Here is a 25,488-nt window from a genome sequence, read left to right on the forward strand (position 1 = left end):
TAAAATCTGTAGGTGTTGAGGTTCCTATGGAGAGACTAAAGTTAAAGGAGAAATATTTCGTGCTAATCCAAAAATATGTGCCGATGAATGCATACACAACAGAAGAAATAATAATAATAATAATAATAATAATAATAATAATAATAATAATAATAATAATAATAATAATAATAATAATAATAATAATAGTAGTAGTAGTAGTAGTAGTAGTAGTAATAGTAATATATGTACAAATTCAGAATAAATCATTGCTAAAGTTGTGCGCATCAGGCCGGTAGCCAGTCCAAAAATGTAGGGGGGCGGTAGAAGTTAGGGAGGCGATCCAACCCTATTATAGTTTATTCCCATATAATAGTTCATTTGCAAGCCTACTGTGAAAATTTTAAGGGACCACTAAAAATTTAGGGGGGCCCGGCCCCCCTAGACCCTCTGGATACGAACTTGGTGTGCATGTAATGGGAAACGTCTCACTCTGTGCGTCATACTAATAGATGTCTCTACACGGTATTGGCCGTTAAACTGTCAGACAACTTGCCGATTTAAAAGTATTATGACGATTTAAATGAAATTAAAAAAAAAAAAAAGCAATATTGTTTCAATTTAGTTACTTTTTACATATTAAATGGCATGTCAAACTTGTCCTCGATTAACGTGGAGAAAATTAAGTAACATATAAATTACTTCCTACAAAATTGTAGTTACTTCTTTTATGTTCAACATTCGTGAGTGTTCGCGTAATATCAGCGTACTTCTGCCATCTAAGGCGAGTTCCATAAAATTTTACGCAAGCTTTTACATACTTCTCGAAGATTTCATAGTATACTTGAATCGAGTGCTATTTAGTTCATTGCAGTAACTACGGTTAGTGCACTTCAAGCATTCACTTGCCAGGTTAAACCAGTTTTTGAATAATTATTATTTGTGTATTGTCTCACTCAAAACTAGGTGACAGTAAACAAAAATTCGTTGATGAATATTACAGATCCCAACAAAAACAGGAACTGCAATATTTTTAAGTCGAAGCGAAAGATAATATCGTATGCTTAGTGTGCAAGCCAGCTACCATCAGTGTACTCAAGTTATACACGTATACTATCAACTGTCACTATCAGCAATACATAAAGATGATGTGTACGATTAGTATGAGGGATTAATGAGGAAAGCGTAGTTGAACAGATTGAAGGCATGCTTGAAGCAGCAACGAGATACGGTTACAAAATTAGATAAAGAGGGCGAAGCTGCGGTCGATGCTACGCATTGTCGAAGATGATAGTCAAACAGTCAAAAAACTTTTTATGAATGATTCCTTTATAAAAGGCTATTTGATAAAGTTGCTGAAATAGTTAGTCCTGGATATGTAAAGGCATTTCAAAGCATATCCCTGTCCCGCAAGACGATAACTAAAAAAGTAACAGAATTGGCGCCCTATCTGAGTCATCAAATTAAAATAAAAGCTCCAATCTTTATTGCATATTCCATGATATGATGACTGTAGTGATGGTGGTTTAACTCAATTATTCGTGTTCTTAGAGCTTGTGATGCGAAGTTCCGTGTTTTTGATTTACCATTGGACATTGTGCTGTTACATGACACTTCGACTGGAGATAATATATTCAGAACTGATCAGGAATTGCTGGAAAACTATGATGTATCTTTGTCCAAGTGGTCCTGTATAGCCACGAATGGAATCTCTTTAATGACTGGAAAAAATAGTGGCTTTATAGCACACACAGAGACATCAGAAATCTTGTGAAAGGCCTCATTTTCGTCACATCTACTGCTTTATACAGCCAGCGCTATGGTACACTGATGACTATTTGACTCATTTGAGGTACGTTAGTTTGACATGCCTGAATAGAGCCTTTAATCAAGCACGATTTTAACCTATAGTGTACAATAGGCCGAAGGTACGGGAAGGAAAACTATTTGTAATGAATGATATATTAAGGTACAAGAACATCAGTAAGTTACCGTAAAATTTTGTTATAGTAATGCTGATATGATTTTGGCTGCTTCCTAGTCACTGAATCTGTCCGGACGAGACGGATCTGAGAAGCAAGACCCAGATCAGAGTGACCGGGCAAACTCATGACTAGGAGCTTTCAGACGTATCGTACGTTTTCTGGTATATCAGCAAGAAAGTAACTGTATCATGATTAACATACTGTAAATTTTCTTAGACTGTTCCGATTTTTTAGACTAAAAATGGGAGTCCTACCCATGACCCGTACCATCGCTGTAGTACGCTGTTTATTGAGTTTAGTGAGAACGGGACAAGTATCCTGTGACGTCATAGAGCACTGAGTTAGGTGTGACTGGTACAGAGAACCAATTTCCAATTGTTTACATTTTTTTACAACCTTTATTTCTATTACAACATATAATCACAAACGCACTATACTTCAATTCAAACAAACTGAACTAAAGCCTTTGGCATTACTAGCCTCGATAGGTGTGGCCACCTAGCAGATGACAAATTCAATTATGCGTGGTCAACGTGTCGTCTTTCTCCCAAACGCAATTATACCTTGCTTTCGAGATGCTAGTCTTTCGTCTTTTCTTCATTCAATTACGTCATGATGTTCAATCAATACTTAAAGTGCATTCGGGAATCGAACCGAAATCATTTGGTTACTATGGAAATATTATGTTTGTTTCATAAAAAGTAAGTATTTAATTATGTAAGATTAGTTAACTGTTATAATACTTACATATTTGTTCTTTCTCACTACTGTGTTTTCTTCCTGATAAAAATGAAACCGTGACTGTGAGGAGATGCCTTGGTCGATAATCGTACTGTTTTTCCTTGAAACTGGGCGTGTCTACAAATGCCGTTCAGATCTCCATGTAACTCTCTTTTTCTCTTATCATCCACTTAAAATTCTTCTTCCAATATATTATTTATATTTGATTTAATTACAATAGAACGATTTTTTTAAAAACAAATGGCAGCATTTTTTAAATACAATACAAGTATATTTCTAAAAGAAGTAATTCTATTAACAGTAACTATGACACTTCATTAATCATATTGATTTGCTATGTTACATTTTTTTAAAATATTTCCTACTCATTTCGTTAGTTTCCTATTTAATATCTTCGCAATAGAAACTATGAATTGTCTCGTAATATTCATAATTTAGTCCTCCATATTCTACAAATTGTATTCAGAATTCTATCTGAGGGATAATAAATTTCAATCGACCTATGAGAGAACGGATATGTTTGTCATTTTAAAATACTATTGATCAATGATAGAAGAATATCGAGAAAAAATAATAAAAAATCAAACTACAACAAAATGTTTGCATTTTGAAAACTCCCGACGAATGAAACGAGATTGCTTGTATAATGTATTTTCCGAAAAAATAACTTTAAAATATACATTATCCGACTCAAAAAGTACTAAAAATTAGAAAATATACATTAATAGACTCAAAAAACTACTAAAGGTAGACAATATAAATTAACCGACTCAGAAAGGTACTAAGAAGTAGAAAATATACATTAACCGACTCAAAAAAGTACTGAGGAGTGGAAAATATACAACAATTGATTCAAAAAAGTACTAAAAAGTAAAAAAATATACATTAACCGATCCAAAAAAAGTACTAAAAGGTAGAAAATATACATTAACCGATTCAAAGTACTAAAAAGTAGAAAATATACGTTAACCGACTCAAAAAGTACTAAAAGGTAGAAAATATACATTAACCGATTTTAAAAAGTACTAAAAAGAAGAAATAATTCTAATAAGTACGGTATTTCCTTAGTTTAGGGCCCATATAAAGTAATACTTTGCGAATTTACCTATATTATATTAATATAGTATCTACTAAATAAAATTAAATTGTATTACGATTACCTATAAGAAAAACTTGAAGCTTGTGCCAAAGCAAAAAATGAATGCTTCGTAAAATCACCATGGAAATTTTAATTTTGTACATACTATATAAAGCTTGTATATATTAAGCACTTTTTCTTTGTTTTGTTTGGCATAGACTTCAGAACTTTTTATGGATAATCTTTATAAAAAGGAAATGTCTCAGTATGTGAGTAACGCTAGTTCCTAATAGTTAACAGTCGAAACTCCGTTCGTTCTGTGATACCAACCCGTGAGAAAATCCCATTACGCCACTGCTGTAATAGCTTATACTGAACGTTAAAATATACCCCCATTGTTGTAATCATTGTAGTCTTGATTTTAAATTTAATAGTTACATTTTTCGCCATTGTTATCGTAAAAATGTATACACCGTAAACTACCATATTTGTTTCTATTTACGGTACTTTATTCTGCAAGTACTTGTTTTTTATTACAATTGTTAAAAATAAGAAATTTCTCAAGAAGCCCTCTTCCAAATAGGGAGGTCGTCTTATATTCAGGGTAGTAGTGTCATTTCAGATTTTGTCAGGGGGCCAAGACTGTCCACGTTTTCTAATAGGATATTAGCATGCAAATAATTGAAAAGCATGTTTCTCAAATTCAGAGAGGGCAAATGGCCCCTGCCCTTCTCAAATGACGCCCCTGATTCAGAATCATCTTACAGTACGGTAGTTGATGGGCAAATTAAAAAAGAAAAAAAAGTTGAATGTAACTAGTTAGAACCCTCAAAATGCACGATTTTAACCTATACTATACAGCGAGCCAAAGGTTTAGGACAATGGAATTATTTTTCTAGTTTAACGTCTCACAATTATACCTTTCAGGCTAAAGGAGACAAATGATGAATGAGATTTAGTGAATAATAATGTGAAATTAAGTTTTATGTGCTCTCCCACTGGGAATCGAACGTGGAAGCATGTGCGTTAAAGGCATACATGCTAGCCACTAGATAAGCGAGGAGAGTCCAAAGCCTTGGGGAGAATAAATTTAATCAATCTTATATAAATAAATACGATATACTATAGCTATTTAAGTGGGTAGAGTCTTGGATACAACACGCTGCTACATATTAATGGTCAGCTCACCCACGACTACCACATCACGGCTATATGTAGAAATGAGGTCTTGCCGTTCGTTCAGACATCTCTGGACGATATATTCCAAAAGGACAGTGTCTGGCCACATGGATTCCTGAACGTGAAAGCTTTTGTCGAGAGTGGATGAGTACCGCTGCTTTCCTAGCCTGCACGGTCGCCTGACTAAGGACCCTTCGAACATCCACAGGATCTCGTTGCTAGTTATTTTCTCTAGCACACACCATCCATGTTTATAAATTCGCGTATAAGTAATGTAACACGCGGATTTTTGGAACATCGACAAAAATTGACGTCTTGACGGTGTATGACGCCTTCCACACATGTGTCAGAATGTGATAGAGGTAGGAAACGATTACGTTAAAAGAATGAAACAGGTGTTCTTCTGTACATAAAGCCAGGCCCAAATTATAACAATGTTGTGATTACTTTTTATCTAGCCTTTTAATCTTTCCAAAGTTTTGGTTCATAGTAAGTTTATCTCATAGTGTTCTGGTTTTACATGCCTTTTTCTCTGCTGAAAAAATCCTATGGGTACTCGTGTTCTATCTGTAGGTTTCAAATAGTTTTTTGGTCCCTGGAACAATCATATTGGCGTCCATGTCTGGCCCTGTAAGACTTAAGATCTGATGTATTTTTTGGAATAACTTTGTATGATACTATTTGGGCAGTGAACTCCATTATGGCTGGATTATAATAAGGTATATTTTTTAAATTTATATGTACCGTAATTAATCTTCCAAAAATGAACATGTCGAACGTAAATACGGCAGCTATCTGTAAAGGTGGTTTATTTTAATACAAGTCTGGTATATATTTTTTTGTATCATCTTAATATGTATTTATTTTCTTTACAGGTAGCGCGCAGGTGGGGTGTTCAAAAGAACCGCCCTGCTATGAATTACGATAAACTTAGTCGCTCCTTGCGTTACTACTATGAGAAAGGAATCATGCAAAAAGTTGCAGGTAATGGCATATATTTTCATAATACCAATAATACAAATATTAAGAGTCCACTAGGTAAGCCAAAAGTCTTCATATATAGGCAGTCTACTTTTTAGCTTCGACTATTAGATTATAAAATGATAACACAAGTGTTGGCCCTGCCAAATATTTACGTTGAACAGCCTGAACATTCTTTGGGGTTATGGATTTATGAGGGTTCTTTGCTTAAGATGTTCTATGCTGACCTCTTCACTTATTGGTACACCTTTGCTTCATGGGCGTCAATCCTGACGGTACGAGGGGCTCCGAGTCATCCCAAAGTTCTAAATACAAAGGTCGTTCAATTAAGTTTTGCCCAAAAATGTAGGGGGGCCGGCTGAAGTTAGGGGGGCCCCAATCCAACCATATTATAGTTCATTTGCAAACCAACCGTGAAAATTTATGGAGGGCAGCAAAAATTTAAGGGGGGTCCGGACCCCTAGACCCCCCTGGATAGGGCCTACCCTTCAATCCTTCCCTGTATGTATATGAAGACTATATATAAACTTTTTTCTTCCGTTTTTGTTTTCTTTAAATAGAAATATACCAAGCCAATAATGGTGACAAATTATGCTACTTTGAACACACATACACACACAGACATAAACCATGATTTTGTATTGGTTTATTTCTGAAGGACAAAGAAAAATTTAAGCATTTATATTGGTCAAGCAGTGAGCGAAAGAATTTTGGGTTTTCACGTTTGATCGAAAAATTCCCATTTTTTCCTTTTTTGCTCAATTTACCTATGGAATTTTCCTAGATTCGGGAAATTTCCCTCAATCTACGAACATTGGTCACTAAGCTGGTGTAGTTGATAGTTTTTATTCTGCTAGAATAGATTTATTATGGATTAGTTTTTATTCATGTACTGTATATGAAAAACGCACATTGTTATGTAGCAGATTGCGTCTATTGTTGTTTGATTTCTTATCAATGACATAGTCCTAAAAGCAACTCACAGAAACCTAACAGTGACGCAATGCTACTTTTGAAACAGCATTGCTTGTCAGCCATTTTAGAAATGTTAACAGAAAAATTTATTTTTTGACAAATTTAATTCTTCTATTTTATCTTGAAAAGTAGCATATCTATAAAAAAATCTCAGGTTGTATCATTTTTTAATTTCTTATTTTTTATAAACAATAATATTTGAAAATTATGTAAAAGTTTCTATTCTCTTTCTGAAAAGTATTATGAAATCTGGAATCTAGGAAATTTCGGTGTAAAGAAATTGTGTTAAACGTGTTTAGAAATAAAGAAATGATATAAGATTGAATTTAAAATAAATTTGAAAATAAACTGTAAGAAGAAATAAAAGGAAAGAAGTGAAATTGATGAGACTGGGAATCGAACTTGAATCGTCCTAAAACGGTTTATTTTATTATCATTTTGTATTTGTTGCAATGTTATAGAAAGAAATTGCAAGATATTTTAAAAATTAAATACGTAATTATACTGTAAAATTCTTCCAGAAAAGAAATACGCATATCTAAAGACCTCAATGGGTTTCACATCCATTGGTAATATTATTTCACAATTTACCACACTACTAAATTCCTTGGAAGAACGCGAACAAAGGAAGGTTAGGAGGTTCAAAGCACACCAACAGTGTTATCTAGAGCACTATTTTTGATGATGTCATAACTGAAGTTTCAAAAGGAATATGAAATTTAATTTACGTTTGGAATTTCAACCATTTTCTCTCAGATATAAAGAACCAAAGGAGATATAGTTTTTTTTTTTTTTTTTTTTTTAACCTACGGTCCTCACTGGAAATTATTTCGTATCCTGTCTAAAGGGAAGCATTTGTTATACTTTCACTACATTTCCTTTTGAGTGAAAGACAATTTTTAGAAAGGAGAAAACTATTTACATTTTAGTGATAAGACGGAGGTTGGTAGACCGTTAATATTCTTGCTTCGTAATCTAGATTTTCTGATATCAAGTCTCGCGGGCCACCATACTGGCTACTTTTAACAGCTTATTGTTGTCATGTTAGTATCTTAGTGTTGTCATGTTGAAATACTTTAAATATACACAAAAATGGTTGTGTTAATTCAACATAATGGCTCTGTGTTACCCTAGTTGTGTTAAATTTTGACATATGTCTGGTGATACTTCAACTTCGTCAGATATTAGAGTAAATTGTTAAAATGGGAGTGGTTAAATCAAATACTTGACATAATAATGATAGTATGCAGTTAGTTTTGGTAACATACTATTGGTATTGTCTTGTATCTAGTTGCCAAACAACTACATTTACAAGAACATTTTCTTTCTTATTAAACGGAAATGGTTATTATGAGGGCAACAAATTTATGGCATAAACTTTTATCAGTGGATACGAAGAACAAAATATAGTCGGGGAGTAAGAGAACCTGTTGAACTTCAATGTTGCGATTTGGCAAGCATGCTTTCTGAACTAAAGTAATCAAAACGCGGAGTCATTTTCACACTAGCTCTGGTCATCGGGAAGTGGCCCGCAAAGTAATCAAAACGCAGTGTCAAATGTTTTTGGCTTAGACTCATTTTACAAAGTCTTTATAGGCTAAAACACACCGAAAACAAGTGTAAGAACATGAAAACTTCTGCTGTGGTAGCACTTCTGCTAATGTAAATTTTGTCAAAAAATTCAAATACTTTGTAAATCATCTTTGCGAATGATTTCAGAAACTAAGTGTCAAATATAAGGCGTAAAGCTTTGTTCATAGCAAAAAAATAAAAAAAAAAAAACTAATATAAATTCTCAATGTTAGTTACTTAGATATTTATGATACCCCAGCAAGGGAAATTGGACGCTAAAATTAGAGTATAGCTGTTTCTATCTGTTACACTAGATTTTGAGACGACTGTTATGCATTTATTAAGTAATTATTCTTAGATAGGAAATAAAATATTTGGTTGATCATTGACGAAGGATACTATGCACATAATAATACGATAATCAGTGATGAACCTGGAACATTTCCGGCACTCCGAATTTCGTACCACAAACAAACATGAACAATAAGCGCTAGAAATAGCTCGTCATACTCAATTCTTAAAACTGATTCTTTTTTAAGATAGATAGAAGAAAATATAGTAATTAAATTTAGAGAACATAACGGTCTAAAGTACTTGAAATTTTATGAATTAGATTACTAATTAATTTGGAGAACATAATGATCTACAGCGTAGAAAATACTATAAAATTTGAAAAAATAACGAGTTACAGATTGAGAAATACTATAAAATATAGCTCTTATTGAGAGTTCGGAAATTTTCAACTGAGAAATATGACAGTTATATCATCTTTTTCTGCACTAAATGTAACATTTCCAAAACTCTTACCAGAATGTTTCATAGTATTTCCTATACTGAAGGCCATTATATTCACCAAATTTCACAGTACTTCCTATGCTGTAGACCAGCATTGCTCAAATTCGTGCAAGTACATTTATTTTTTTTAAAGTATAAGTATTTGGGCATGTGTTAATACTGTACCAGTATACTTACATATTTTTGAAGAATATTAACTAAAATTCCATTTATTTTATATTGGTATTAATAAAATAAAATACATATTAATTTCTTTTAATAGGTGAAGGTTATAAATATCTTATAGAGTAGATAGGGTTGTAAATTTCATAAATGAGGCGTCTAGTATCAAAATCTGCCACATTCATTTCACTTAGTTTCGATTAATCTCACAAAACGTGCAGTGAAGCTCCATATACACGCGAACAAAGTCCCATATTTGAACTAGTTTTTTTAGTCTGAAATATTAAGCTTTTAAACAAAATTCTGTTTCCATGGGATTCCTTTTGATCAAACATATAACAAGCGATATATAACTCAATTTTGGTTTAAAAAAATGGATTTGCGGCTTTTGATACTAGACGCCTCAAGTGTAAGTTCTGGGAGAGAGAATAAAGGAGGTTACTTATCTAATTTCCAACCACTGTTTGAAATCTCAACTGTAGTCTGTGTTACGCAATTTACTAGAACTTTTTGTATTATTATTATTATTATTATTATTATTATTATTATTATTATTATTATTATTATTATTATTATTATTATTATTATTATTATTATTATTATTATTATATTTTTGTCTCAGTGGCAGATCTAGAAGGTATAAACTGGGGGTGCAGCCTAAACCCAAACTATGATAGGCATATCATGAATTTACTATAAACTTTCTCCAAAGATATATAAATAATATCTTAAATTATTTTTGTCACTCATAAAATTGAGGGAGCCTAGGCCCGCCGGCCCAGGGCTAAATCCGCCACTATTCTATCTTCTTTTGACTAATGTTCAATCTAAGAGAATTTAAAAGGGCCACTTGCGGTGCGTGGACTACAGTTTGAGAAATGCTGATGTAACACATTATGATCTAATTTTATCGAACTTTGTTTCATAATACTTCCTACGATTATAAACTATTATGTGTTCCAGTTTCATAGTAATTCCTATATTGTAGATCATTATGATTGCCAAATTTTAAATTACTCTGTTTCACAGTTTTGTCGTGCAATAGGTCATCTTTGTTTATTTTTTAAAAAAAGGAAATACTGTTACTTTTATGGGAGATAACTCTTAATTAATTAACAGTTTTTATAAATCTAATGTCATTTTTTCTTGTTTCTTTAATAGGTGAAAGGTACGTTTACAAATTTGTGTGTGACCCAGATGCACTCTTCAACATGGCATACAATGACAACCATAGAGGGAAGAACGATGGATATCACCATGGGTCAGATAGTAATAAACCTCCGTTCAGAGATGGCAGCAGTTACTCAGACATGTTTAGCCAAATGTACGGTTCTCATCTGTCACAACTAGCGACACCTAGTGCCAGCAGCTCACCTTACTACGGTTTCCATCTCCAATACCTGGACAATTCTTTCCAAGGAGCTCTTCACGAGCACGCAACCTATATGGATTCAAGGGGGCGAACGCCGACAATACACGACTATTTCAATCACGGAAAGTTCAACGGACATCACAATAACGTCATTGACTCCAGGGCAAATCATCTTAACAGCAGCCGTGCCTTGGAGGGACAAAATTTAACATTGAAAAGTAGCGGTAGTGGTGGGAGCAACTTAGTGACATCTGTTGTCCGGAGCGCGGAAGAAAGTGGAAGAACTTCATCAGAGCCGCCAATAGATGGCAGCACTAGGCCGCAAACTCAAAAAGACTTGGAAAACTCGAGAGGTGTTGCAACATCCGAAATGGATCCGCAAATGCAAACTTTCCATACGCTAGGTAGATATCCTGGAGTAGGAAGTTGTGTTTGCTGATTTAGTCCATAACTGTGATTCATTCATCGTAAATATTTATTTATTTATTATTTTCTGTTTGTAGAAAAAGAAAATGTAATATATACAATATACATGTCAGTTAATTGTTAAATATTACGTTTTACCAAGAAAAAGCAGCGCAAAGTACAAAAATGTATAGATGTATAATATATCGGGCGTAATCTTATTTTTTAATTTCTCAGGAACAATTAACTACAGAAAGCTTTTTTACAATTTACTCAGGATATCTAAAGAATAATAATAATAATACCCTTCATGATGAAATCGTATTTAAATGTTAATATAATTTTCATTTAATTCTACACTGTCATTCCCTGAACTTAAACTTTAAATAGGTTAATTCAGATCAGTATCAATATAATATTACAGCGTTAGTTTTGTGTGTGTGTATGTGTGTGTGTGTGTGTGTGTGTGTGTTTAGATTAACGGTAATTTCTATTTTTCACACTTCATCTGATTTTGCTCTTTAGAAAAAAGAATCACAAACGATATTTGTTGATAGTCCCTTTTCAGTATCGATGACGTAGACAGAAATTTATGGTGGAGCCTTAACTACAGAGCTCTCCCACCGGGAATCGATCCCGGAACCACGTGGCGTGCGCCATTGTAGACCAGCGAGAAGGGCAATCACAAAGGATATATAATACACCATCGATGAAATTGATTCGATCTTCACCAAATTTGACATAGTGGTAGGGTAGCGCTTAACAAGCTTTAGTTCGCAATTGCTCCCAGCTGGTAAACAAATGTGGCTTGGGTTCCATCCTAAGGCGTAGGCTCATGTCTGATGTAGCCTTACCGCTAAAAGGGGTTAAACTTTAATCTATTCAACTATCCTCCTAGACCACTAAACCAATTTTGATGATTTTCAGTACATGAGTGGGCCCTAGTCTAACTTAGATTTTAGGAATTTACGGCAATGAAGATATATATATATATATATATATATATATATATATATATATATATATATATATATATATATATATGTGTGTGTGTGTGTGTGTGTGTGTGTGTGTGTGTACACAACTGAATTCGACATATGCCTAATGCTCATCTCCTATATTCGTAAGTGACCCGGGGTGCTGATTATAAACATCCCAGTACAGTTGCTGCGATTAGAGGGACACAAGGAAGAGTAACCTCACTTTTTGCCTCGAAACTATCAAGTTTTTTTTTTTTTTTTTTTTTTTTTTTAAGAAATGAGGAGTTTGTTTCCAAACATCACTTAACTCATTTTTAATGGTTTTCGTAGTGTTTATGATATTTTTGTACCCAAGTCAGTTATTTTTCACGTTTTGGTACATTTTTTTGTGTGCAACAAGGTGACCAGACGTCCCGTATTACCCGTGACAGTCCCTTTTTCTCAACCGCTGTCCCGTTTTTTTCTGATTCTCAAACAGGACGCCTAAATGTCCCGTTTTCAAGCAAAAGTGATCCAGGTGTCCCGTAATTATTATTCAAAATATAAATGGTCAATGCAAATTCTACACTCTTTCGTACCAACACTGATTGGGAAGGTTCAGCTGTGTCTGGAACTTCTGAATGTTTCAAGCATGGCTTTACTTCATCAGCCATCAACTTTCCATTCCGCAGTAGACAAAATGCGAGGTCAAACATTTACAGTTTTTGAGGTAATTTTTGTTTTATATGATTTAAAGAAAAATTTAGCTTCAAAATCTTAAGATTCCTTCATTTCAGTAGCTGCGAGGAAAACTCTTGAGAATTTGGATAGGGGGAGTTTTATTTCTGAAGGAGCTAAGATTCGAAAGTATGTTCACACTTTCTATCAAACTGCAGTTGGATATTTAGATAAGTGAATAAAAACCCTTGAAACTTTTGAAGCAATTTAGTTAGATTAGACGCTTAAAGGTGTACCATGTTGGCAGGATATACAAAAACTGTAGACTTTATTCAGGAAAATAGTCCTTTCGTTCAGATTGATGCTACTGCTCTTTACGACGACTGCATGTATTTAAAAGAATACTTGACACCAGAATTATTGACTAAATGGAACTCAAATAAAGTATCTTCTGACAGGTTCTGGGTAGAAGTATTTTCCCATTTCTGTTCTAACATACCGTACTCAAATCTTGTAAAAGTTGTGGAGTTCCGTCTCTGTTTACCCGGGACTAATGATCCAACTGAACGTGTATTCTCGCACATGAATGTTTTGTGGACAAGTGAGAAAACCCAACTGTCCATAGACATTGAAAGCTGTGCTGATCAGTAACATTAATTTTGATCAGTCTTGTATTAATTTCTACAAACTGTTGAATGCAAACAAAGAACTGTTAAAGAGGATCCAGTCATCCCAAAAATACCAGTGAAAGTTACGCTAGATGATATAGTAAAGAATAACGGATGTTCAATAATGAGGTAAGTTGTTTATTAGTAGTTGAAAGTACTGTTGGATAGTACTTAAGTTAGAAACGATACTCTTACTTGTGTATTTTATAATTGAAAACACTAGTGAGTCCCAAAGTGCAACCTGAAAGTCAGATATTTACCCCCCGTCGCCGATTCCTATGCGTCCCGTTTTTGGAAGTAAAAATTCTGGTCACCGTGGTGTGCAACCACACATAACAGGTAACACTGAAACATGTTGCATTAACAGATAAACTATAGCATTACCAGTCTTTCATTTCGCCAATGAATGGGGGCGCTTGACTTAGTGGGGTCTCTGGTTCGATCCCTGGCTAAGTAAGTTTGTTGTGGACAACATCGTGTTCGTGAGTTTCCTCGGGGTACTCCCGTTTCCTCCCACAATTTCATTTCACCAATTCTTCCATTTCATCATTCACTTGCCTTGATCACCCGTTTCCCTTAGTCTAGCAGGCATAATCTTAGGTCGTTAAAGGGAAAGATTTCATTTCATTTCCATTCCACCAGTAAAATTTATATACAGTACGTATGAACTTAAGTGGTAGGCCTATTTGGAAACAAGTCCCTCAAATCTTTCCGTAAACTTTACTTTAAAAAAATAATAAAACTAAAAAAATATGAAATCTAGAAGTGTTTGACGACTAACTCATTCTATGAAGATTGCTGTACCGATTTTGATTATTTTTGGAACATGAGTCCATGGACCATGGCCTAATTTGCATCACGTTACTTTCAGGGATGGCTACAAAGTTCCGGTTCCGGCGGAACCGGTTCCACGAGGAACCGATTCTTGGAGATCCGATTTTCAGGACCGGTTCCAGACCTGGATCCGAAAACCCGGTTCCGGAACTGGATCTTAGAAACCGGTTCCAGACCTAGATCCGAAAAACCGGTTCTGCAACCAGATCTTGGGAACCGTTTCCAGACCTGGATCCGAAAACCGGTTCCGGAACCAGATCTTCTAGAACCGGATCCGTTCAGAGCCGAAAACCGGTTCCACCAGAAACCGCTTCTGGCCATCTCTAGTTACTTTTCCCAAAGACCGTTATTTTAAGGGGTTAGGGGAGAAGTAAAAATTTATGACAACAATTAAGCATCTCACAAGCCTGTCAAGTGAGGAAGATGAAACTCGGTATATAGTCTAAATTCCTCACTAGAAATAAGGGGAAACATCTCCCAGCATTTTTGAAAACTTTAGTTTTAAGGGGAAAGGGGAGGAGGCATTTTTTTATATAAATAAAAACGAATGTAGCGATATTTGGCCGCCAACTCCTCCTAGATCGTTGCACCAAATTTGGTGATTTTTTCAATCTGTGAGTGGGTCATGATCTAATTTAGGTTTCTATTACATTATCGGCGCTCAGTAGTGCAAAAACGATTTTTAAAAAGTGCTGAAAAAATAACTTTTGGAAAAATTGAACTGGAAATTCGAAAATTAGTACAGTCGCTGGTCTCACTCAGGGGTTCCATATTTTATTCGACTAAGCCAGTTTGGTCAAATTTAAAGGGTTGAAAAATATAAAGACAACAGTGTGGAAAGAAATGAAAATATACTTTTATTTCAAAATTAGCATTTTCGATGTTGCTGTAACGTCTCCAATGCATATTAAAATTGAAAAATTGGCTGCCTAGCAAAAACTTTTTTTTTTTTTTTTTTGGAAAAATATGTTTATGTGACAAAATAAATATTAAATTATATAATTATGTTAAAAGAAAGAAGAATATTTACACTTACCTTTTTAAAAAGTCATAAAACACCTAGCCAAAGATGTTTAGTCAATATTTGTACAACAATTAAGATAAGTAATGACGCATACGTACCTACAACGTTTATTCTTGGCATTAAGTTGAAATGATCATCCATGCACCGATGAAAGGAACATCTAAATAAATAAATAAATTATTAATGTGATTAAATATATTATGAAACGAAAGCAATGTTTAGAAAAAACATAAACATATCTACTAAAATACTTAGTACTAATCAATCTCTATGGAAACAACCGCAGCCCTTTTTACGCCTTCGACTTCACCTACCAATACATTTTCATCATCATCATTATCTTCAGCTGATCGCATACTCAGGAAGAATGAAGGATAGGACTACATCCCAGTCCACACTCGATTATTTACATAGCGAGAACGCGAATGTTCTAGCTCGTGTTTGCAGGTTATTTCGGGCTCGGGATTCCAAAGTGTGTAAGTTTGTGTATCTAATTAGGGTAGCGGGCTCTTTATGAGTACCCTAAAGTGATATTTAACCTTGGAATTAACGAGACAAGGCAAAAAAAAAAAAAAAATGTAGAATCAATTAAAATCCTGTAACTCTTTTTTTTAGCATTTTTTATTCTGACTTATCTTATTTCTGATTTTAAATGTTAAAGAAAAAACTTTTTCTTACTTCTAATATCATACGTTCAGAGACCAACACATTCCGACTTGAGTTTTTAAAATGCAAATTTATTTATTATTTTAAGTATTATCTTCCTCCATTTTTCGCTCTACAACTCCTCCCCACAGTCTTGCAATCAGCATAGCATTTTGAAACTCGAGTTCTGACGGCCCTAGGTGGTAACTACCAGATGTTGGTATCTAATTCGAGAAAGAACATTTTTAAAATGAAATTTTAAACACTTTTTTTGAGCTTTTGTCCCATTGTGGGGCATAGGGATGAGAAGGCTTAAAGGATGGAGAGGGTGACATGTAAAAATAATAAAAAACAACTGACATTAGTGTCTAGTCCATGGTTTTCGAAGTAGCTGAGATGGATAGTGATACTTCCGATGCCATTTAACTTGAAATTCATTTTTTTTTTTTTTTTGGAATGGAAGGAATGGTGAGAAGGGTTTCACAGATAAAAATTTAGAAAATTTGTAGAAGACACTGTATTTCAATTCGATGAAACGTTTATTTATTGAAGATATATCTACTAACAGTCGTAAAAGTAGCTGAAAATCACGAAGTCTTATTGAACGATATTCTGATCAAACAAGGAACATCCACTACTAGTTCAACGTGTCCACACGCAATCAAAGATTCCATGTTATTTATTACTTTCACTTTTTCTGTAACAGGTGATGTGAATAATAATTTCAAATCAAATCCCATGTGGCTAAATTTTAGCGTTCTTTTCTTTAATGTGAAAGACCTTAGATCAATCCCTAGTGTCCATATGGTTCGGATAATGTATATTACTTAGATTGTTTGATTTAACGTCCCTTTCAGCATCAAGGCTATATAAGTCATGGCATCAAAACTACATAAGCTCCCCACCGGGAATCAAACCCGGGTCTGAGGGCGGTACGCTAACCATATAGCCATTATAGAATTCCATTTTAATTCCGTCTCATTTAATCTCAATGCTAAAACGGACGTAAGCTATATTAGTGACTGTTAGGAGTTTTGAAATGCTATGACTTACACTAATTTATACACATATCTTCAACCTTCAATAAAATTTATGACTAAACTTATTCCTGAAGCACTTAAACTTTTCATGGCATGCTTTAAAATATTTCGTAATATTTCTCAAATATGGCTAAACATGAAGTAAGTCAGCTTCTCAAAAACTGATCTGATTAACCTATCACTCATTCTGATTAATTTCAGAATTCCGTATTTCTTGTATATTCTTTGTCTTCTCGTAATTGTTATAAGTTGTCATATACAAATTTTCCGGAAACCCAATGTTTGTAAATAAGTATATAAAAATTGTGTTAAATGACAAATGAATGGTATTCCAAAAGGGTTGTTCTTTGCACATACACACAATACATGAGAATCATCATACAATGAAAAAAAATAATTCTCATTTTCAGAAGATTGAAACTGTTTGTTACATGTTGTATTTAATAAAAAAAGAGTTTAAAAAATGTAATATGTAGTATGTTGATAGTTGTTTTCTTGTCGTCTGAGGCAATAAAATAATTTTAAAAAACAATCTGTATCTTAATGTAAATTTCGAAATATAAAAACCTCTTATAACTTCAATGGTCATTTTATTTCTGCCGTATTCTGTCGTTTTACCTTACTAGAGAGATAGAAAGCTTTTCTATCTCTCTAGTATTCATTAGAAAGGAAACAAAACAAAGCCCTTTTGAATAATTTCACAACCATTTATTTTCAAAGACTTTCAGTCTGCGTTCTTCCATCAAAGTAAGTGTCTATATTTCGCAACCATTCAGCACAACAGGCATGGTTATCGTATTATATATTTTAAGCTTCAAGTTCCTCAACAGAATTCGCGACGACAAAAGATTTTGAACAATAATAACACGAATAAAATCCTCACATGAATAATCGGACCCAAGAGGAATGAGAATGGCGGAAATCTCATAATGAGAAACTATATACACTAGTGTCCAAAAAGAGCATAATCCTAGTTCACAGCCAAAAAGACAGCATAATCCTAGTCCACATGGACCAAACATACCTGAATGATCCTAGGCATCCAAAACGTGGACACCTGCGTGAAAAAAAAAAAAGTGTGAAAGGGAAGAAGAAAACACACAGTCACAACACAGTCACAGTCAGACAAAACTCACAATAGTTGAAAATGACCCAATGTCTGTGGCGAGAAGACAAATGAGTTTGTGGTGGATCAAGAGCATCAATAAGGCGTGTGGTCACCCCGCGCAGCTACACAGGTTGCACAACGTCGTTGCATGCTTCCGATCACTTAGTTGATGAGGTCCATCGGTATCCTTGGCCACTCCGCCCGAAGGGCAGTGCACAGGTCCGGAATCGTTCGTGGTGGGGGCTGTCGGGCTGCAATCCGCCTTCCCAATGCATCCCAGACATGTTCTATTGGATTCATGTCTGGGAACCGAGCAGGCCACGGCATGCGTCAAATATCTTCCTCCTCCAAAAAATCATCCACCACACCTTCCCGATTACAACGTGCGTTGTCATCCATGAATATGAATGATGGTCCAACTGCACCCCGAAACACTCTCACATGCGGTTTCAGCACCTCATCACCCAGCCAGTCAAAGTCCCGCCCTGAAAGACGTGTAGGTCAATACGTCCATTCGGCATTATGTCCGCCCAAACCATCACACCCCCACGACCAAATTTGATCCCTTTCAATGATGTTCTGCAGGTTGAAGCGCGTCCCCTGTTCTCTTCATATCACTGTTCGCCGAGAATCTGACTGCAAGCTGAATCGCGACTCATTCGAGAACAGAACGTGACCCCACTGTTCTATGGTCCAGTGCCTGTGTTCTTGGCTCCACCTCAATCGGGCTCTGCGCTGCACACGAGAGAGAGGGACACACACGACGGAGCGTATTGCGTAAAGACCAACCTCATGCAGTCGCCGGTACACCGTTTGTCTTGAGACACGTGCTCCTGTAGCAGCTGCAAGCTGTGATGACAGTTGCTGTGCTGACAGCGACCGAGTCCGACGTGCTCTTACCGACAGATACCGGTCCTGTCGAGAGGTTGTGACTCTTGGGCGACCAGGAATCGGTGAACGTACGATGTTGCCGGTGGTTTGAAACCTGTACCACAGCTGTGAGATCACACTTTGTTGTACATGTAGTGTTCTGGACACCGTTTGTGTTTGCCCAGCTTTCAGCCGTCCGATTATCCTGCCCCGCAAGACAGGGTCTAATGTGGGTCCTCGTGGCATGTTGAACCTTCACGATGCACTAACACTATTCTCAACACGTCTGCTTTGCACACGACTCAGCAATCGACTGTGATGTGGTTTGCTGTTATCAGCTCTTCTTCGGGCATTTTTCTTCCCTCGCTCTAGCAGCCCTTGTATGACCTTCCGCACGCATTCTTCTGTGTTGCAAGGTCAGTTTTGATCGCACTGTTCTATGATGGCTGTATGCCGCTGCTCCCATTGTGCCACGTTTTCCTATTTTTCTTAATTATGCTATCTTTTTGGACACCAGTGTAATTTATACCGTTTACCAAACATTGTTATTGTCATCAAGTTTAGGTATGTAGATCATGTGGCCAGAATGGAAGAAAGTAGGAACGTTTGCAAAGTTTTAACTGGAAATCCAATTGGAAAACAACCATTAGGAAGACCTACGCGCAGATGGGAGAACAATATTAAGATGGATCTCGCAGAAATAGAAATAAAAGGAGAAACTGGATCCAGTTGGCTATGAACAGAAGTCAATGTAGTGCTTTTGTAGACACAACATTGAACCTTCGGATTCCATAGAGTTAGTTAGTTTAGGCTTTTTTCCAGAAGATTTTGTCCGGGGTGGCGAAATCAATATGTGAAGGGGCTGCACAGGGAGAATGGTTGATAAAGGACATGCCCTGTATAAGAGTGATATGTGGTAGTAATTCAAATTGTATTTGCTCTGAAAAGGGAGGGAGGAGTGGACCAATTGCGACGGGTTTACTCTTCCCGGAAGTGTGCCTAGAAGAAACACAGTTCACAACTAAGTTGAGAATTAGAAGGAGTGTTGGAGTACCGTGAAGAAGACAGAACTTTATTATTATTATTATTATTATTATTATTATTATTATTATTATTATTATTATTATTATTATTATTATTATTATTATTATTATTATTATTATTATTATTATTAAATTCATATTGGAAGTCTGTAGAATTAAGTTGAGAGAGATTGAAGTACACTAGACTCTCGCTAATCCGGCCCTCAGTGGTCCGGCCTCTCAGTAATCCGGCGCACATCCAACAAAAATACGTGCACAATGAATTATCGTGCGCATGCGCAACAATGATTTATATGCTTTACGTATTCGAAATTGTAGCATTCTTTACAGTTCGGAATCATGTCTAGACCTCAAGCAGCGAGGTTCTTCGCAGAAAGCCATTGCTGCTGAGTTCAATGTTGGACGAGCAACTATTTATGACATCAAAAAGGAAGAAGATGTTATTCGACAGTACTCAACACAAATGGATAGTGAGTTGGAAAAAATCAAATAAATGTCAGACACTCAATAATCCGGCACTGCCGCAAATCCGGCACCCATATGTGCCAGGAATGGCCGGATTAGCGAGAGTCTAGTGTAGTTCATTAAGTGAATTACGGAAACCGAAATAAAATTAATTGAGGTGATTAGTCAAAATCTCCGGAAAGAAGTTTGAAAGAAATTAGTCGAACCAACTTTCTCTACAATTTGGATATAGGGCTATATAAATATATATATATATATTCTGTTGAGCCCCAAAGAGGTGTATTAAGAATATTGTTATTGTAAACTGTTTGGTAATCCACATTAAAGATAGGGAGGATACGCAAATCACGAAATGTCAGCCATATTGAAGGAATAGAGGAAGCTATATAAATAGGGATGCTACAGAGTTAACACATGATAAGCATTTTATTATAGTTAACAAGTGAAAACTCATGCTATGGTTCTCAAAGCAAAAATGATGAATTCGAAGGGTGATAACTAAATGGATAGGAGAAAGAGATTCATGACCTTAATATATATATATATATATATATATATATATATATATATATATATATATATATATATATATATATATATATAACCAACAAAACGCCCTTTAAAAAGACGGGAAAATTACCTTAAAATAGTGAAAATTACAACTAAATTTGTAACTATAACTTTAAAAGACTACACCAAACATACGAAATGATGGGCATCGCGTCCGTATTACCAGAAGAAATAAGGTAGCTTCTTTAGTTGAAATATATGTTTAATTTTAAAAGAAAATAACCAAATTAAATATAAATTTGAACAATTTAATTACATATTTTAATTACAAATAGAGCAAATTATTCAGCGTAAAATGTACGCACTTCCCGCACCTCGGCTTACTATGTAACATGGTGTGTTTCCATGTCCTGAGCGTTACTACAAACATAAAGAAAAAAGCTGCCAAGTAAACTGTGCAATTATAGTTTAGACTTAACAAAAATTGTATATGAAAACTCGGAAAGTGAAAATCAGAGACACATTCGGGGGAAAGGGGGCCTGCCTAAGCAGGCTGCCTCTTTCCGCTAAAATACAGACAGTCAAAAAGGTAACAAATTTTAACGTCAGAAATGATTTTTAAAATATTACACACACACACACTAATTAATTTTTAAAATATTTAATGAAAATGAAAACTCAAAGTTTTCCCACTTATTTTACATATGGTTGCAATACATCACCATTGTCTTGACAACGTAGCCTAGAAAAAAAAAGTAATGTCAGTAGTTCAGACCCTCTTAGTTTGGCGTGCAAATATTCATCTTATGAGAAAATGTGTTTAGATCACTGCAAAGACTCGAGCATATTGCCAAAATTAAAAGTATATCAAAAAATGAAATATTATCAAAACTTAGGAAAAATGACGAAAATAACACCGACATTTAGGAAAAATCACGAAAATATCACCAACACAGGGAAAATGAAGAAAAATTCACCGATATTTAGGAAAAATGACGCAAAATCACCCACTTTTTAGGAAAAATGACGAAAAAATTCACCGACACAGGAAAAATGACGAAAAAAAATTCACTGACACTTAGGAAAACTTACAAAATTGACCTAATATCAGAAAAAGTTACCTAAAAGCTGAAAATTGTCAAAATATGCAAAAATATGCAATTTAAAATTAGAATCTTTTGTCTAAAAACGAAATGTAATATTATGTGTATTTGATGGACATTGTGTCCATTATACCAGAACAAAGACGACTTTTCTTTTAGGATTTCCGCCTCTTAGTGATAACTTTTCAATCCAATACAGAATAGAAACTTGGAACAGAAAGAGGAAGAAATCATTACAGTACAGTTACGTTCCACAATCTCTAGCAGCAGCACATATCATTACGAATTGTACAATCAAGTTTATTTGTTTAACAAATAGATTGCGTATTGTCAAGGTAAGACAATACTTAAAAAAAAAAAAAATAACAAATTGAGGAGGTTTAAAGATTTATTTATGTTAAAATGAACATCTCATCCAGCAGATGGAAGTAGGTAATTATTTTTGTATTTCCAGTATTTCTTTTATTTTTCGTAACAATAAAGTTGAAACAGATACAAGTCTAAAACTAACTGAAGTAGACAGAATCTTTCAACCACGTCGATTTGCAGTAGTTCTTTTCCCAATCCTATTCATTCTTAAATAAGTACTTTTATGTAAATAAAGTGCATATATAAATTATGTAAATAAATCCGATCAGAATGAAAATATACTTAATCAACTGGTATCAACTATTGCATGGACAAACTTTCATAAGGATAATGTCGTAAAAACAACATTGACGAAAGCACTTAAAAAAAAAAAAACATCGCAAGAAGACGCCTACAGAAATGCCAAAATTTTAAAAGAAGTGAATGAGTTGAGTTTACAAACTATCAGCGATTATACTAAGACGTGTGCAAATTTTCAACATAGCCTTGTACCAAAAACAGTACCAAGATCTTGACAGCTGCTACTTAAGAATGTAGTAATTAAATATTTAAGCTTTTATTACATGAGTGCATAAGACCCCTAAACATTAAAAAAAGGCTTCCAATGCGATAATGTTTAAGTAAATTCTATATTTTAAAAGATTGGCCTTGTCACCAAGCAATATAAGACAGCTATTATAATCACACATCACCTCACGAAAACAACTCAACACAAGTTTATTGCGTTAGACCAATGATGGGCAAATTACAGCCTCCGGGGGGCAAACGTGGCCTCCTGAAAGGTTCTATCCAGACCGCAACATGATTCCTAATATGACGAATTTACCTTTACTTCTGAGAATCAGTAGACCCTAGCAAGGGCGCCGATTACTTCGTAAAATTGGTAGGGTGGGGTGGGGGAGCATTCGGATACAGAAGATATATATATATATGAGGATTTTAAGGCAAATTGCATTCAAATTATGCCAAATATTGTATAGTCATGAGTTTGGGGGAGCCCGGTCCCCCCCAGGATCGGCGCCCTTGGATCTTAGTTGGCACTAGAGTTTGAGAAACATTTAGACATGCTTTCACAACTTTACATTCCCCTTCATAATCTATCAATTATTGATGGAATCGAGTATTACAAGATTTTTTTTAATGTATCATTATTTTCTATAAATTATATTCGCCCCCAATACTACTCTTCCTTTTTCTTCGGCCCCCTCCTAAAAAAGTTTGCCCATCACTGTGTTAGTGCTAAGCACCCAAACCAAACAGCCTTTTCACGAGTGCAATTTTGTTAAATACCTCTAATACACTTTTTAGTAAAGTTGTGTAAGTAAATAAGTTAAAATTTTCATCTCCAACAGACATCAGATGCAATTTCGAAGTAAGTACCAATTCTAAACCAGTTAACATCGACAATTCACGCATATCACATAGAACCAATCAGGAGATTGATTTAATAAATTAAGCAAAATTATTAAGATTAGACTTTTTTTGTAATGCTTTATTTTATTTTTTAAAGTATTAAAAACCTTGGTTTAAATACTTTTGCGCACGTTGAAACAGCTATTTCTAACCTTAATACATTTGGAATTTGAACTGGGGTATCTAAACTTATTTCAAATCACAACTTTAACTCCTAAATTATCACGTCAATTGTATTTTAAAAAGAATAAGAATTTGATTTTCATTCTTTCTGACAATAAATAAATAAATAAATAAATAAAATTAATATTTGCATTATAGTTTTAAGTAAATAAATTTACAACTCAGAATAAAAGAAGCATTTCATTTTGCGAGAAAAGTAAAGCTCTAGCTTATCCGAAGTCTGGGATAACGAAATGCGACTTATCAAGACACCCTGCATGCAGCTATTAAAAGGATTAAGTAAGACATTTATTGGTCTAAAAAAGAAATTACTTCAAAAATATGTTGCGTAGTTTACCAATATTCATTCGTGTTTATAATCTATTGTATTTGTGTGTGAAAACCCAATCTTATATATAAAACTGAATATTAATACATTGATCCGGAATAAAAATCCACATCATTGACTTGGTATATTTCTAGGTAACTGTAGAGAAGATAACATAGGCTATTTAAAAGTATTAAAATACATATCTGTGGGAGTGAGTGGTTTCAAAATTTGCCAGAAATAGAATATCTCACAATTCCGTCAAATTATGCAAATGAAACTTGGTATATAAATCTTTATTAAAAATAAGTTGACACGTGTTCAAGCGTTTTCGAAAATTCCGCTTCTAAAGGAGAAAAGGGATAATTCCTATCACATTTTGCGCTCATAAAATGATTTTAAAAAATAGTAAAGAGATTGAACGTTTAAAATCATCTTTGAAAATACTTGGATGGACCTAAGCGTTTTATCATTACAGTTTAATTGAAATGTGTATCTCAATAAAGCAAAAAGTACTTATTCTTTTTTTAAAACAAAGAACTATGACTGTAGCGCTTGAAATGAGTATTTGAACATACGTAGTTTTCATTAGTTGATTTGGATTATTATCATCGATTGAAATAACATCTTAAAGAGGAGGAGCGAGGTTCAAATACATCAGGTTAATGCCAATTAAATGAGGCACCTATTTCCAAAGGAAAAAATGTTAATCAAAATAGACGCAGTCCGCAAACACACTTTTGATATCGCTCAACCATGCAATTCGTAGCGAAAAAAGTGTGGAGTCTACGATTCGAACAAGTCCTCAACTGCATGTTGCATTGCCCAATCATCAGAAAAGGTCTTCCCTGCCAAGAACTGATTGAGATGCTAGAAAATGTCGTAGTAAGGAGAGGCACCAGCAGAATTCGAGAAGAAGAAGGGTTTCATACCGTAACTCTTGAAGAGTCTGCACCGTCCTTTGAACGACATGTGGGCTTACATTCCCTCGCAACATGAGAGTATCATGTCTGTAGGTCATTGATGGATGCTTGTGAATAAGTTT

At 34.7% G+C, this 25,488-nt stretch overlaps 1 protein-coding gene across 1 annotated transcript in view; it reads left to right on the forward strand.

Annotated features, from left to right (window-relative positions):
- Ets96B (ETS variant transcription factor Ets96B) overlaps positions 1–12,191 on the forward strand; it is a 332,448-nt gene extending 320,257 nt beyond the window's left edge. The window contains exons 10-11 of the mRNA XM_081735103.1: positions 5,838–5,946; positions 10,609–12,191. Coding sequence (XP_081591229.1) covers positions 5,838–5,946; positions 10,609–11,258 — 759 coding nt within the window. The 3' untranslated portion in view covers positions 11,259–12,191. The remainder of the gene's footprint in view (positions 1–5,837; positions 5,947–10,608) is intronic.
- The last annotated feature ends 13,297 nt before the right edge of the window (positions 12,192–25,488 follow it).

This window comes from Thermobia domestica, chromosome 13, assembly GCF_964235325.1.
Source record: "Thermobia domestica chromosome 13, izTheDome1.hap1.1, whole genome shotgun sequence".
Taxonomy (NCBI): domain Eukaryota; kingdom Metazoa; phylum Arthropoda; class Insecta; order Zygentoma; family Lepismatidae; genus Thermobia; species Thermobia domestica.